This window comes from Mercurialis annua, linkage group LG3, assembly GCF_937616625.2.
Source record: "Mercurialis annua linkage group LG3, ddMerAnnu1.2, whole genome shotgun sequence".
In the NCBI taxonomy this organism is placed as follows: domain Eukaryota; kingdom Viridiplantae; phylum Streptophyta; class Magnoliopsida; order Malpighiales; family Euphorbiaceae; genus Mercurialis; species Mercurialis annua.
Genome location: NC_065572.1, coordinates 61,481,499 through 61,498,602, shown reverse-complemented (window position 1 = coordinate 61,498,602; position 17,104 = coordinate 61,481,499). Strand labels below are relative to the sequence as shown.

The window sequence follows — 17,104 nt, the reverse complement described above, 5'->3', positions numbered from 1 at the left end:
AAACTACACTCAAACTAATAGAGTAAAGATAGTTTTTGATATCTTGTAAATTTTTAAATAGCATAAATAACATTAATCTCAAGTTAATCCATTCAACTTAAACAAAAATTTAAAGAAAGTGCAGAGAAACAAAAATTAAGCAAATCCATTTATAAACCATAATCTAAATTGTACTGTACTCAAAATCTCAAGTTAATCCAATCAACTTAAATAAAAATTTAGCAAACAATACATACCTCATCAATTTGATACTCTCTGCTCATTTTAGGTCATCAAATAAAATTAAACAAAATTAGAAGTTGTTTAGTAGGAAAGGTAATTTAGAGAAAATGAAGAGAAAAGCTAAATCATGGTTCAAAAAGAGAAAGAGACGAAATAGAAAAAGAGATGGACAAAGCAAGGTAAAATATTAGGGTTCAGGGATTTATGAAAAAGACGAGAGAGGGTTAATAAAAATGGAAATAAAGAATTGATAAAAAAGATGGAAATGAATTTGTTTTCTCTTTAATTAAAAGGGCAATATTGTCCTTTTTACGTAATTAACAGACATTTGACGGACTGAGAGACGGAGGGGGTTTGTCATGAATTTAATAAATACTTAGGGGGGAACTAATTCACTTTTTAAAATTTAGTGATGAAGTAATAATTATGACCTAAACTCAGGGGGGTAATAGTATTTATCCCTATTTGTAACCACTAAAGGAAATTCAGAAAATTGCATGAAATAATTCAGCACCCGGGAAACTGTATCTATACAATACCTGCAAGCCATTTCCCCTGTTCATTTCGGAGTCCATGTCCGTTGTCGTTGTTTTGTTTTAGCATGGAAAAACTTGGCATTGATTTCAACCAATTTTGTCGGGATTTTTGAAACCAATAATGTTCATCACTGTGATAGACCAACAACAAATGTGTTTCAAAGCACGAATATGATCCCAATCAATTGAAGAAGAAGGCCGCTGATGTAACTGATCCAACTGTTTCTGTATCTTCTGAAAAGTCTGTCTTCTCCATGTTAAAAGATATTTTTTCACAAGCTTGAGTTTACAGTGAATTTGATACATGGACGATCCTCCAAGTGAGCTGGACCATATAGATAAAATAAATCGTGCCTTGGAACAGAAATCCAAGTCTTCTTCTCCAATCTGTTTCGCTTCAAAACCCTAATTTCATCTTTCGAAACCCCACCCAAAATATTTCATCAAACGCACACACTCGAAATTTAAGCTGTTCTAAACAAAGGTGGCCAAAATTGCTTCAACTTTAGCCTCAAATCTCCCTCACAGACTCGCCGAAGACAAGTTCATTTCACTTTTGAAATCATGTAAGACCCTTAATCACCTGCAGCAAGTCCAATCCCGCATTATCACTCATGGCTTTCAGTTCCATGACTTTATCACGCCAAGGATTATCACAGCTTATGTTTCTTTCAAAAAACTCGAAGACGCCCACAAACTGTTTGATAAAATTCCTCAACCAAATGTCTCCAATTGGAATGCATTGTTTAAAGGCTATTCTCAGAAGGAAGTTATTGTGTTGTTTAAACAAATGAGAAGCATGGAAATTATGCCTAATTGTTTTAGTTTTCCAATTGTTCTTAAAGCTTGCATAAAGATTAATGCTTTTAAAGAAGGGGAAGAATTGCATTGTTTGGTGATTAAGAGTGGTTTTAGAACTAATCCTTTTGTGGGTACTTTGTTGATTGATTTGTATTCAAGTTGGGGAGTGATGGGATCGGCTTATAGAGTGTTTTGTGAGATGGTAGAGAGAAATGTTGTTGCCTGGACTTCAATGATTAGAGGTTTTATTGCGTCGAATGACATGGACGTTGCACGTCGCCTTTTTGATTTAGCTCCCGAACGTGATGTGGTTTTATGGAATATTATGGTTTCGGGTTATATTGAGAAGGGGGATATGGAAAGAGCGCGGGAGCTTTTTAATAAGATGCCGAATAAGGATGTTATGTCGTGGAATACTATTTTGAGCGGTTACGCTAATACGGGTGATATTGAGGCTTGTGAAAGATTGTTTGAGGAGATGCCCGGAAGAAATGTCTTCTCGTGGAATGGATTGATAGGAGGATATGCACATTATGGCCAGTTTTTGAAAGTACTGAGTTCCTTTAAGACGATGTTAGTTGATGGTAACGTGGTTCCTAATGATGCCACACTTGTGATTGTGTTATCTGCGTGTGCGAGATTGGGTGCTCTTGACCTGGGTAAGTGGGTGCATGTGTATGCTCAGAATAGCGGATATAAAGGAAATGTTTATGTTAGGAATGCTTTGATTGATATGTATGCAAAATGTGGAAACATAGATAATGCAATTAGTGTGTTCAACTGTATGGAGAATAAAGATTTGATTAGCTGGAACACCCTGATTGGTGGCTTAGCAGTTCATGGGCGTGGAGCTGATGCTTTACGTTTGTTTTCTGAAATGAGAAGTTCTGGGGAGAAGCCAGACGGAATCACCTTCTTAGGTGTTTTGTGTGTTTGCACACACATGGGTCTAATTAATGAAGGGTTTTCATTTTTTCAATCAATGATTGACGATTATTCTATTGTGCCTCAGATAGAGCATTATGGTTGTATGGTTGATCTGCTTGCACGAGCTGGCCTTTTAGTTCAAGCTGTGGATTTTGTGACAAAGATGCCTATGGAAGCAGATGCTGTTATTTGGGCTGCGTTGCTTGGTGCTTGTAGGGTTTATAAAAATGTTGAATTGGCTGAAGTGGCACTTAAAAAACTCACCAAATTTGAGCCAGAGAACCCTGCAAATTATGTCATGCTTTCAAACATATATGGTGATCTACGAAGATGGAAAGATGTGGCAAGACTTAAAGTTGCAATGAGAGATACTGGATTCAAAAAAATACCAGGCTGCAGCTCGATTGAGGTCAATGACGGTGTCTTTGAGTTTTATTCACTAGATGAGAGGCTGCCTGAGCGTGAGTTGCTATATGAAACTTTGAGGGGTTTAACGAAATTGTTGAGATCGTTTGGATATGTACCAAATATCATGGAGCTTGAGCAGAAAAGCTGAAGATGGAAAGCATTTGATGTTCTACAGGATAATAACAGGATGAAGTTCTTCCTCAATACGTATCTGTCCGATGTGAGTGCGAGTTTTCTATTTCCATTGTTTTTGCTCAAAGTTCACATGGATCATGTCATATCCTTTTTAATTACCCTGGCAAACCTGAAGTGCTGAAACTTTGAGCCTACACTTAGTTTAAATAGTGTTGCACCAGGTTTTAAGCATGTAAGGGAGCTGCAAGCTTTTCAGCAGTTACTGTTAGCTTGTCAGCACTTAGTTTCAATATTTTATCTTTGCTAGAGGCCCTCTCATATAGGAACTGGCTCACCTGAGGATCCGTCACCTTATCGGCAGCTCCATGAATAATCAACAATGGAGCTGAAACCTGTAACACTCACTTAAAAGTTGGTGTTTTAACTAATTGCGTAATCGTGAGAGAATGTCAACCAATAAATGGGAGACGATAAATGATAGGAAGGTGTCAACCTTTTCTAGCAGGGCCTCTATATCCTCTGTAGCCTTCAAGAGTTCCACAGCAGTTTTAAGCCGCATTAGACTATTGTAACTAATTACATTGTAATCAGCCTCATAACAAAGAAGCAACGTTAGAATCGATGAAAAATCCAACTCTGAAGACTGCTATATTTGAGACATGCATTTGCTCATTCTTTGTTGATGTCTGTGTTTGTTAAATGCATATTCATATAGTTATTTTTTGTCATGGTCACACGTCGTGAAGATGCTAGGGATGATTTCCAGTACCCAGAAAGAAAAAAGTGGCTTACATTAAGCAGCGTAAAATCAATAAACCATTGATAAAGTGCTGTTTAATTTCTGTGGTGATGATCAACCTAAATTGTTCTTGGTATAAATAGATAAACTGAAGTTCCTCTTCTAAATTTTAGTTACTGACTATAAACATGCACAAAAGACAGCATCTTATTCATTAATGTTGCTCAAATGAGCTAAATTGCCTGCTACTCGGCTGTCCACTGTTTTATTGAGACAAATAGAATACAGGAATTCCTCACGTTTAGTCCCTGTTTCTACGCGGGATAATGGTTATGAGTTCATGGGTGCAAGTATAGGGAATTGGTTTCAATTTAATACCATTGAAGAGCTGAAATACAAAGTAACAAACCATTTTTCTCATCTTCAGGTCTGATGAACAGCTCTGTTAGATCTTTCTCAGGGACAAGCTTTGCCTTTGGCCAAGACTCTAGATAAACAGGTTACTGCCTTCAAAACTAGCGGCGGTGGCTTCACATCCTCTGCAATCTTGGCAACAAATCGAAGTTAGCAAAAATTGCACCATCGTACTTCTACATATAGAAAGCCGAACAGAAAAGGGACGTGCTTGCAGTAAACATGGAGCTGCCGAGTATTACCTTGGCTAAATCGTACTTCTACATAAGCTCAGTATTATTATACCAAGTATTACCTTGGCTAAAGCCTTTTCAAAGACAAAATTCTAACGCATGACTTCTTGTACCGTCCTTTTATTTATCTAATAGGGTATATGCATTACTTCACCTGGGTAACAAGCTGCTATACAGAGTGTCAAATATACGTTCATTGGACTTGAAGCGTGAACAAACACATACCCATTGTATCTAGTACTGTAGTACATTTAATTAATCATATGAAAGTTGTCAAGAATCGAACTCTAGATCTTTCAATCATAGAAACTCTGGTACCATGTCATGGTTTTTAGAAACCAAGTTATTTTTATTTGATTTCACGGGGGGATACTGGACTCAAATTTGAGACCTGACGTGGATGTTACAATGCTCTTTTAATTAGTCGATAACATCATGCTTGCTTCTTCATTGCTGCATTTTGTGTTTTCTGTGATTTTTTTTCCAGGGCATTGACTAGATGAACAAATATTACATCTAAGGATACTCCCCTACAATTGCGTAGTAGTTTACTATGATCTCTTGCCTGTCAAAAAACTGAGATAAGTTGCATTTGCAAGTTTTTTCGGCCTGAAAACTGGCATAAGCCTCTTGATAAATTGAAGGAAACACAAGAATCGCATCAGAAAACATTGCTCCGGCGAACCTAGCAAAAATAGTTCTCAACATTTTCCAGGTAATGTATGCATTCATGGTTTGAGTAAATTAGATTTGGGTTTGTATAACAAAAAATATTTACAAAAAAATACTTTGGGTTTGAAAATTTAGTTTTTCTCTCATTTTTTTTTAATTTATTTTTTTAACTCTGATAATTTATAAAATATACATTGTTCTTTTTAGAAACAATTATAGCAATGGTTTTAAAATTTGTTTTTAGAAAGATTTCAAAGCAATTTAAAAATAACTTTTTAAAAACGGTTGTAAAATATATTTTTAGGCACTGTTTGAAACATTTTGAAATTTTTTATAACAGTTTGAGATTTTTTTTTAAAAAAAACAGTTGCAAATTGTGTGTTTAATAACCGTTTGAAATCATCGAGAAACCATTTAGAAATTGTTTAAGAAATGATTTTGAAAAGGTTTCAAATTGTGTTTTTTTTTTTAAATAGTTTGAAACTGCAGAGTAATAAAATAAAAAATGAGTCGTGCTGAGATACGACTAAAAACTTGTTGTTTGGAAGTTAAATATTATAAATACTGTTTTTTTAGGTATATTTATAGAATTTCCAATTTTAAATCAAAAACTCAAAATTATGGTAAGTGTCCTATGCGGCCGTGGGTTTATAGGTATGTAGGCCCGACATAAAAATGCTAACTGTCAAACGGATTTTGGGCAGGAATGGCAAATGCCCCAACACACGGTGTAAGTGGAAATATGTGGCCTAGTAAAACTGTGATACTAAGCCTATGTTTTGGGCCCATTTCCACATAGTTTCACTAACCTTAATTTGGGCCTAGTAAAATGGTGATAGTAAACCTGTGATTTGGGCCTAGTATAACAGTTTTACTAGGCCAAGTATGAACAATAGAGTTTCGAGGAAATTACACTCTATACCTCACTTTTCTTAAAATTATACATTAGTGACTCATAAAACAATTATGTGCAAAAATCTCTCATTATTATTTGAAAGATATCATTCATACCTCAAAATATCTTTATTCCTATTTCACCCTCACCCTGCCACGCATTACACCTGCTCCCCTTCCCTTCTACTGTCTCACCAACCAGAATTGAATCTGACCCATCAAAAGTACATAAATCATCTTCTCCGGCAAACTCTCTTCCTCCATCTTCACCACTGCCGCCATTAGGTGATAAAAGCCGAACCGGACTGTCGTTGATAAATGCCTGACCCGATCTGGTAACCCATCACCGTTAACAAAAGACCCAGTCATGAAAACTAGACAAAATCACTCAATATCAATAACCTTTTCATCAACTTGGTCGTCGGTGATCGTAGCAGAGCAAAAATTAGTTTGATTTCTAAGAGTAACTCGAACTTATCATTGATTATTGCTACGAGATTTAAACCGACGAAATATTATAGCTTGATTATCTAATAAGAACTTGATTTTATTGTGTTCAATTTTAAGGTGATAAAAAAATGCAATCGATTTTATCGTGTTCTCCGCGCTGTGCTTGATTTCCTCGGTGATGGACTAGCCTTGTCACAATAGAAAGATATGATCTGGCTAATGTGAGAATGAGGGCTACTGTCAAAGTCCTACTGCCAACTTTGTGCCTTCCGCTGCTGAAAGAACCATGAAGGCTGCTGTTAAAATTTCAACTATTATTGCTGCATATGACTCAAATCATAATCTTTCTGATTCAGTTTCTCTTTTTTGATTTTATTTTTCTGGTTTGCTGTTTTTAATATGTGAGTTTCATAAAAAAGAGAATTTTAAATTTTATAATGATATGTTGATGTTGTAAGCATTAAAGAGGGACCTTCAAAGTTTGGAGAGAATTTGTGGACTTTCTTGGCATGTTTGATAGTTGTTTTCAAGTTGGCATCTTTGTATTTGGTCTATGATATTGATTTTAGGCAAAATTATAAATGCCAAGAATATAAGAGAATGCGTATAAAAATAAGGGGCTAAGTCTCTTTTAAAGTTTTTAAAAAATGAAATGAAAAATACTAATTTTCTTAAAATGCAAACAAAGAAAGAGAGCAAAGTTTAAGAATAACTTTTTTTATTTAAAATTAACATTAACATTTCTTCTTTCTTCCATCTCGAGCCTTGATCTGAATTGCTCATCCGACTCCAAATATCAACTGAAAATCAACCAAATGTCAACCAATTAATTTTTATTTTTCTTTTATGATACAGTCCAACACTATTATTACCATTGTCCTTCCCCCCTTTAAAGGTTGAAAAGTGTTGATTTCAACTGTTTTAATGAGTTCTATTTTATAATTTGGCCAAATTTTATATGTCAATCAAATGTCAACCGAACATCAACTGAATGTCAACTGAAAATAAAACAAATATCAACTAAAGAACAACTGAATATCAACCGAAAATCAACTAAATGTCAACCGGAAGTCTATCAAATGTCAAATGTATATGGTCCTTGATTCATATTAAATATTTATAATATCAAAAATAAATTGATTAAGTGAAAATTTAATTGATAACATGCTGAAAGTAAATATAAAGTAAACTTAATGTGTACTTGGTATATTCATAAAAAATATGTACTCGATAAAATTAAATACAAAATAATTATTAATTGAACTAATAATAAAATTTTATCAATTTTAGTTTACATCGAGCTGATTTTCAGTATGCATTAACTATATTTAAATTTAATTTTTTGTTTATACATAATAAAAAATTCTTACTATAAAACTTCAAATGTATAAACAGTCAAAAATAAATATATACAAAAATATGCACTATACATTTTAAAATTATTTTATTTCTGAGATAGTTTACGCCAAGTTTCAGACTGATTGTAGATTTATTTCATACCCATTTTCTCCATGTAGTTTTATCATGTTAATAATCAAATTTTTTCTTAGGTAACAAACCAAAAGAATACCAACAAAGCAAATATTAACATTTAAAGCATACACCATAGACATCATCCCGTGATTTTGTGAAATAAAAAATTCTCTAAGAAATAAGAAATAGCTATGCTATTATTTATTGTCTTTTTCGCTTTATATTGAAGCTCTTATTTATAATTTTATTAAATTTTAAAGATCAACCAAATATGAACTGAAAATCAACCAAATGTCAACTAAAAATCAACCAAATGTCAACGAAAATCAACCAAATATCAACTGAAAATCAACCAAATGTCAACGGAAAATTAACCAAATATCAACTAAAAATCAACCAAATGTCAAATGTTTTTCACTTATTTATAAATGAGGATAGAAATTCGTTTCAACTTGTATTATGCAGTTTCAATGTTTCGAGAAGAAATTGGTAGCGCAGATTTGATAATTTTAAAATCAATTAAAGATTAATATAAGATTAACAAAAGATCAACTAAATATCAACAAAAGATCAACTAAAAATTAATATATTATTATATCTCAATTTAATTTTAATTTTTAGTTTATTTAACGTACGATATCGTCTTTTACGCCAATGTTAAAATTAATTGAAAATTAACACAAAATCAACCAAAATTAACTAAATGTCAACAAAAAAATCAACTAAATCATTAATATATAAGTAAAAATATTTTTCTCATGCCTAAATGTTGGTCAAACTGTGAAAAGTGTACATAACATGGAAGCCATAACTACCACCTGCAAAAGCATCTTCCTCTTCAAGTAACAAGTGAAGTCGCTGATATAAAATAGCCTTCCAATTGCATTTGTTTAAAAAACCAAATTGCCTTGTCATAATGACATTCCACATACCCAGAAACAATAGCATTCCACATAATTTCTTTCAAGCAATCTAACAAACACTTTGTTTGCTTAAAAAACATACCCACATTTATAATACAAATCAAAGACAGAGGTCCAATTCTAATCAAATCAGTACCCTTGATACTAGAAGGTATCTTTTTACCTCTCCTAAATTCATTTATCCCATTATAAGTCTTTGAAAATAAGAGATAAAGTTGAATTATTAACTGCTACCCAAGAGATTTCATCTTCAAATAAAAGATGACCCATATTCAATGGAAAGAACAACCAGCTGTTTTAGCGAAATCCAAATTGGTACATAAATTATAAACCCATCCAAAAAAACTCAAGCATTCTATTTTCCAAAGTTAATTCACCGGCATCAATACAATCAAAAATGAGAGATAAATTACAGTTTTCCTGCTCTGATAACTCTGATCTGTCATCATGAAAGCTAAAAATGGAGTGCGACAATATATGCGAGTTTGCAACCCTATAACATCTCACGGAGGAACTGTAGTCTGTAGCACCGATGGATGTAGCGGCAGACATGAAAAGGATCAACTGGAAAATAGTTTGGAAGAGAACATAAAGATAGTGCAGGGGACGAACATTGAGAAAACCGTCGTCGCCGATCAGACCAGGATATCAAAGCTTAGAGGTGCCTTCAATTTCTTTTTCTCTGCTATGTTAAAAAGAAGGGGGTACAACTGTCATATTTTAATAGTAAATTAACATATTTTAAGTTTTGAGGTATAAAAGTAAATCTCTTTTTTTTCTTGAGTGATTTTTGCACAAAATATTTTTGTGAGTCACGAATGTAAAGTAAGCCTACTTTTAAGGTATTCGTGTACTTAGCCCGTGAGTTTCTTATACAAATACTTGAATTAGGCTAAGTGTTTATATTCATACGTTATAAATTTGTAAAAATATACTTTTTTGAAGTATGTTTTTGTGAAAATATGTTTTTTCTCCAAAAACTAATTGACAGAGCTAAATCATTTTGTCCAATATTTATTAATGGAGAAAGAGATGTCTTATGTTATTCCTTTTAATTTCAGATCTTTATTATGTTATATCCTGGATATCTTTGTTTTCCACCGAAAAGAGACAACAAGAGAGGAGCGAGCCTAGATAGCAAGCAACCATGAAGGCAGGGAATATAGAGTCAGAGGCAACGAATGTGATTTTTTTTTCTTTTGTAACGAAGGTATGATTTTTTTTTCTGACCAAGTGTTGAATGAGTAGTTTTGTCATGATTTTGTTGGCTAACAAAAAGAGCACTAAATTAAAAATTTGGATATATATATATACACAATAAATGTAAACTATTTTTTTTAAATGCATATAACGTGTTTAACAAAATGCCCAAAAAACTATTTTAATTTATTTTAATGTTGTGAATATATCGATGATGTGCTTTTTAATATATTTATGTCATTCCCTTTATTTGAGATTATATGATTAATTTTTTGAAAATTTATCATATCTTTTTTAAGTTTGTAATATCAATGTTCTAATTTGATTTTCAATTGTACAATACTTCCATCTTTCAATTCATTGTCTGGAATATTGGAGTATGGTCTTGGTTTGCCAGTTTTTTATTCAGTCTTCACTAATTGATTTTGTTTTTCATAGTCAGGCTTCAGTTGATATTACCTTACCTGCGGTAAGAGCTGATCAAGTGGGTTATTGTTATTGAGTTTTGTCTAATTATCCCTCAATAAAAAAATCTCGTCACTCATGAATGTTATATGCCACTCTATTCTTTTAAAGGAATTTCTGCACGGTCATGCCCAAACACTACAAATATATATATATATATATATATATATATATATATATATATATATATACACACACATATCAACCGAAAATTAAATTTATAATTAATAATAGACATGAGCAACTTGTTTGTATTACAAAAATCTTGTTTATTTAGATATTTGTGGCAACTCTTCGGTGATAAGAGGTGTCATCAGCCGAGTGCACAATTATGCAGAGATTTTAGAATTTCAAATTGAATTTTATGAATGAATCCTTTTGAAAGCGTTTCAAAGATGATTGCACTATTTTAAATATATTTCTTATAAATGTAAGTGTACCTGGACAAGAACTCTGTAATGAAAGTAAAATGCTTGATGTCAAACTGTAATCGATTATTTATGAGTGGAAGTTAGAATTTATGTGAGATTAGTCATGGATCAATAATGACCGAATTACGATGAAATAGGATAAAAAATATCCTTTAAAAGAGACTTTTGATTAATTTGACTAAGGCGTCAGAAGTACATGCTTTCTTTTTAAATGAGTTTCAAGTGTTTTTGAGAACCGATATGGTTTAGTAAAATCCCGTTATCTCTTAATTGAACCGTTAAATTGATCTCATTCTGGTATATGGTATTCCTAAGAGGATCACCTAAAATTTAACCGCTGTGATTGTTAAACATAAAATTAGACGATATGTTTTTGTGAAAGTATTGATAGGAAGCTCACGAACAATGGTGATGTGCCAAAATACATGAGCAATGAAAATATGAAGTAAAAAGTTTAATTCACTTAAAATTGTCAAACTTAAACTTCGTATAAATGTGAATGTTTCAAAACAAGTGATAAAAGAAGTTTGAGAAATGTTTTGGAAAATTATTTAGAAACATAAAAGGTCCAAAAATCGGGTCTAGTAATTATGAAGTATTGGCCGACGGGTTAAGGAATATATGTGAAAAGTGATTGAAATTCTTATGTCGGGTCTAAAAGTTTTTAATCTGGCTGACAAAGAATGAAAAATGTTAAATAAACATTTTATTTTTATAATGTGAAATGTTTTGAAAACGGAATTAGAGTTGATAATCAATTGATTATTTATAATGTGACTAACTTTCATATTTTGGCGAATTGAAACATCGACAAATCATGCAACAAAACGTGGCTGTATATTATAGTGTCCACGCCAGCGACTTTTTAGCTCGGTGTTCTGATTTGCCAAAAATGAAAGGTTAATTGCAAATTTATACACGAATTTTACCCTAATTTGCAATTACAACATAAATTTTGAAACTTGCAATGTTAGTAACCAACTTTACACATTTGGCAAATCGATACACCAAACACGAAAAACACTAATATGGACATTGTAATATAACGCCATGTGTCGTTGCGTGATTGGTCGGTGTACCAATTTGCCAAAAAATGAAAGTTGGTTACTGACATTGCCAAGTTTCAAAGTTTATGTTGTAATTGCAAATTAAGATAAAGTTCGTGTATGCATTTGTAATTATCCAAAAATGAAAGTTGAAAACTAACATTATAAAAATTTCAAAATTCGAGTTGTAATTGCGAATTTGCTAAAGTTCATGATTTAATTTGCAACTAATCTTTTTTTTTTAAATACGAAGCTCATAAATCTTATATTTACTTAAAATAATTTTGTTTTTTTTATATTTTTATTTTTGGCTATAAAAAAATACATTATAGATATATATCACATACCTTAAAGATTCGTCGATTATATATTTTTTATATAGAACAAACAAAGCAATAACTTTAAAATTTTGAATGAATAGCTTTTTAAAAAATATATATTTTAAAAAATTTGATTGGCTTTCTGTTTTTTGGTTATTTTCTCTTCTCTTTAAGAGATTGTCACGACCCAATTTCATGAATCGTGACCGGCGCTAGGGTATGGGTATGGTCGTACCAAAATCTGTAGCAAGTCTTGCGGAAAACAATTAAACATTTAAACCTGCAGAAAACTGCTCGGGGGCAACCGAGACTCTAACTAAGTCTAGCAATTTATATTACAGTTCTAATATAAATAACTTAATTATCCAAAAATGCTCAACAGCATGCCTAAAATATAATATTAAAGTAATCCAGAGTAAACATGCTAATAATAAATAATCGATCAAATCGATAATCCCGTAGTGTAATATCAATGTAATATATAATAATAAACTAGTTCTACTGCGGTATAAGAGTTCGAAAACAGTAACTAGTTTAAATAACATAAAAACCTCCGAAGAATCAAAAGAATCGGAGTGGACCAGCTTTCAAATCATAAACCTGCAAAATTTGGAAAAACAACGGGGTCAGATATACTGAGATGAGTTCGCAATACTATTTACATTTATTAAGTTTAAAACCCTTAAATCAAAATATTTTATACTAATATAATATGATTATGGAAATATAGTATTGAAATGATCCCAACGTGAGTATGACATATCATACCGAAAAATATAAACCCAGAGTGGACGGGAACAAATCCTCGTCATATATATATACCAGCGTAAGCAAGACTTTAGTCTGCCGATTCCCAAAGTACTTACCGGTGCACACAGTCTCGATACAAGCCTATCGAGTAGCTCGTTTCAATCCAGATCCATAATCGCTTAAAACAGTTCAAAAGCATTTATAATATTAAAGTAAATTGCGGTACTTAATAAAGCGGTAAATAGCACTACAAACTCACTGCTTGCTTATCCACGTGAAACTTCGGCAAACAGCTAACCCTGATTCAACTCCTGAGCGCGAGTAGTCGAAGAGTTTAAAAATAAATCATAAGTTAAAATCACTCCAACCCCTAACTCTAAGAATACTAAACACCACGTAGAACTAGCACAATTAATAAGTCAGATAAAATCACAGAGAAACACAATTTTCAAATAAATTATATTGCCGTAATAATTCAATACTATTGAGTTCGCACTTAAAATCCAATCCGAAAATATTATTAAAATAACATTTAAATGATAAATAAAATCCATTCCTCAAATAGTGGGTTAGCCGAGTTTCTTAAAACTAACAAGCTAAATCCACATGTCGGGTGACCCAAGTCTAACCCGACCCAACCAATAATCCATAATTATAAACCACAGTTTATAATTATAATTTAATAAGATAATAATTAATATTAAAATGGAACTCAATAGCTTGAAATCCAAGTAATTAATAACTTCCGGTAAAATATCTCATTAAATAAATTAATAAATAATAAATGGTTAAATTATAAATTTAGCCAAATTGACATGATAAGCCAAAATCACAAACTAATAATTAGATAAAAATATCAAATTTTCCCTTTATAATAAATTACATAAATAATTTAAAAGTTAAATTAAAATTTAATCACATTGGCACATTAAGCCAAAATAAAAGTGTCACCCGAGAATTTATAAATTTATAGTTTAATAATAAATATCCCCTTTTTCATTTATAATAATTAAAATAAATAGTTTTAAATTATAAATGGACTAACATTATTTTAGATTTAAAATAATGTTGACAAATTATAAATCGAAACTAAATTCGAAAATAAAAATCAAATCATTTATGTTTATTTAATATTTATTTTTATAATTATAAATTGTATTTAAATATAAATTATTTAATAACTATTGAAATAGTAGTTAATTAGGAGTTCTATCTTATTTATAGAGAATATAAACAGAAAATATTAAATAATAATTAAATTAGTAATTTATAAAAATAATTTATCTTAATTAAAATTCTAAATGATTAAATAACAATTGAAATAACAAAAGTAGTTTATTTTAGTTAATGCTCTACACAATTATCTTGACATAGTATTATAAATAGTTTATTTTAGTTAGTACTTTAACTCTAATTAACTCTAATAATTATATCAATAGTTTTTTAATTAGTGATTATATCTCATAAAGTAAAAAAGACATTAACGTAAATGTGTTTGTCCCCCCTCCCCCAATCCGTGCTTTTATGTATAGTATAGATAAACAGCAACAGCTAATTAAATCTCACCAAACACGTAGTGTCTATCAGCTACCAGCCAATAGCTAACAGCTCTCAGCAATAGCTAACATCTACCAGTTATAAAAAACAGCTGAACCAAACAGGTCCTAAACCTAATTTACCCTCTGATATGCATAGTTGATGTCGCTTATCTAATCCAATAAAAAATAATCGATGATTGCTGGTCAGTACACTTGTTCATGGGTCGGACACGGATCAGATCCATTAGGCTTTTTAATTTCTTTTACAAGTTCAAGTCCGGCCCAAGTCCGGCTTGGGTTTTATACTTCCTATCCAAATCCGCTATATTTCTGCGGGCTTGGGCCGAACTTGTGCGGACTTATATAGAAATTCTATAAAAATAAAAATCCAAGCCGGTTCATAAAACATCTAGCTTTTTTCAGATTCGGGTTCGAACTGAACTTAAGACGAAAAATCAGTGTTCAATTCCGACGTTAAAAACCGGGTTCGGACAGATATCCGAACCCATGAACATGTCTACCAGTTAGAAAGTCGGCCCCCACCTTACCTCCTTACTTCCATCCTATGGTAACAACAACACTTGTGAATTCCATCTGCTTTACACCAAATAATTCTATGACGTACCGATCAGATCAAATCAATGTTATTCTTTTGGTTTATGTTCAGTTAGGAGTAGCAATAGTACTTAGGACTGAAAAGTGGGTACGATGAAACTGACATATACTGCAAAAATCCCACTTTCTAAATAAAGTGGTTTTAGGAATCTTTAATGATACTAACAATTTCATTTTTCACATTATCAAATTATTCATTCAACATCGTATTTATTTGCTTTATCGGGCTAGGCATGTAGTTGCATTATCCACCATTTTATTCTCAATGCAAAAGACAATATTTTATATTTACATTATCAATTTTAGGAGTTTCGAGAATGAATAATTGTTGAGTTTTTGTAGATTCCTTTCCTATGCGACATTGCATGTTCTTCACAATAAGTAGGGTTGTATATTTGGTTTGATTTTGTTTGGTTTAGAATCGATCAAAACTAACCAACCAAAGTCCGTTAAATTTTTAAATCGAATTAAATCGAATTAAAATATGAGTTATATCGAACCAAAATAAAAAATTTCATTAGGATCAGCTAAAAAACTATTTTTATTTTAAAATTAATTTAAACATTCAAATTTATTTTTAATAAGATTTCATATATATATTTATTTACTATATTAAATTTATTTACTTATGTCTCAACCATAACTATGGAATAAAAGACAAATAAAATACAAATGTATGTAATTATATTGTTTTTTATTCGGTTTTCTAAAGATTCAAATAGAATATCAAACTTTTATACAACTACAAATCAAACCAAACCGTATTTATTAAATAACTGAATTGTAATTACTATTTGGTCAGGTTTAGTTTTCAGTTTGATTCGGTTTTGTTTTTACACACCGCTATACCAATAAGTGTCCCTCCGCATTTTGTATCCACTTGATCTGATTACCAAAAACATTTCATGAATCAAATCAAATGTACTAAATTAATAATTGTAAGTATATTGGTACGTTGTTAGGGTACCCTAACAATGTATGTGGAACCATGACAGCAAGAGTCTAGCTAGTTGCTTCTATTTAGAGCTCACGGGCACATCCCATTCCTCAATTATGTAACCATCTAGTGCAACAAATTATTAGCTAGACTTCATCAATTTGCATTGCATCACAAGAGAATAATATGGCTTTTTTTTTACTTTCCATTTAAATCTGTTATTAATTAATTTGATATATTATGAAGGCCTAATAATCTAATAATTAATGTTTTAGTCTTCTATTAATTTTAATTAAAACTTTTTATTTTTGATAATTTTGGTTTAATTTAAAAGTCAACACTAGCTTTAGTCCAGCTTCACTAATTGTTCAATTTGACATGCGTTGCTAGAACTTTTGAAAGGATAAAATTAAGTGAGTTCGGATTAACATATACTTGGTTGACGATTTTGAAAGTTTGAGCCGTTAATAACACGGAATATGCCTAAAACCGAAGATAAAGCAACTTAGCACACATACTTCATTGTACGAGTTCAACATCCAGCTCAGTACGCATGCTTCATTGTGTGTGTATAACATTTACTAGAAATTCTTATAGAGCATTAGCTTTAAATTTATTTTTTAATTTGTAATTTTACAATCCAATCCATGCAGTTTCTTTCTTCTTCGGTTAGGTTTTTGATAATTAACAAAAATACTCAAAAAATAAAATATTTTTTTAATTATTAAGCCTTCTATAAATTATATTTATTGAATTATTCAGTATATGATAATTATCGTTATTAGGAATCGATTAATTCAAATTCGAGTTGTATGTAATTATATGTGTATTCTTCAATAAAATAAAAAGTATTTATGAAAGTCATAATTGGAAAGTAGATGAAAAAAGTCCTAGTTTTCTAACATCCTAAAGGAATGCCGACAGAGAGGAATGAGTGGCTAAAAAGGTTGGAAAATGAAAGAAAGGACTAAGTAA

At 31.3% G+C, this 17,104-nt stretch overlaps 2 protein-coding genes across 2 annotated transcripts; one reads left to right on the top strand and one right to left on the bottom strand.

Annotated features, from left to right (window-relative positions):
• The first annotated feature begins 1,451 nt into the window (after positions 1–1,451).
• Positions 1,452–3,712, top strand: LOC126673083 (pentatricopeptide repeat-containing protein At1g08070, chloroplastic-like). The gene has a single exon (XM_050367054.1). The coding sequence runs from the start codon at positions 1,549–1,551 to the stop codon at positions 3,040–3,042; it is 1,494 nt and encodes a 497-aa protein (XP_050223011.1). The 5' UTR covers positions 1,452–1,548; the 3' UTR covers positions 3,043–3,712.
• Positions 3,254–4,666, bottom strand: LOC126672796 (uncharacterized). The gene is made up of 5 exons (XM_050366748.1): positions 4,570–4,666; positions 4,242–4,307; positions 3,822–3,930; positions 3,523–3,601; positions 3,254–3,421 (listed from the first exon to the last, which is right to left on the bottom strand). The coding sequence occupies exons 1-5, from the start codon at positions 4,664–4,666 to the stop codon at positions 3,254–3,256; spliced, it is 519 nt and encodes a 172-aa protein (XP_050222705.1).
• Positions 4,667–17,104: the final 12,438 nt, after the last annotated feature.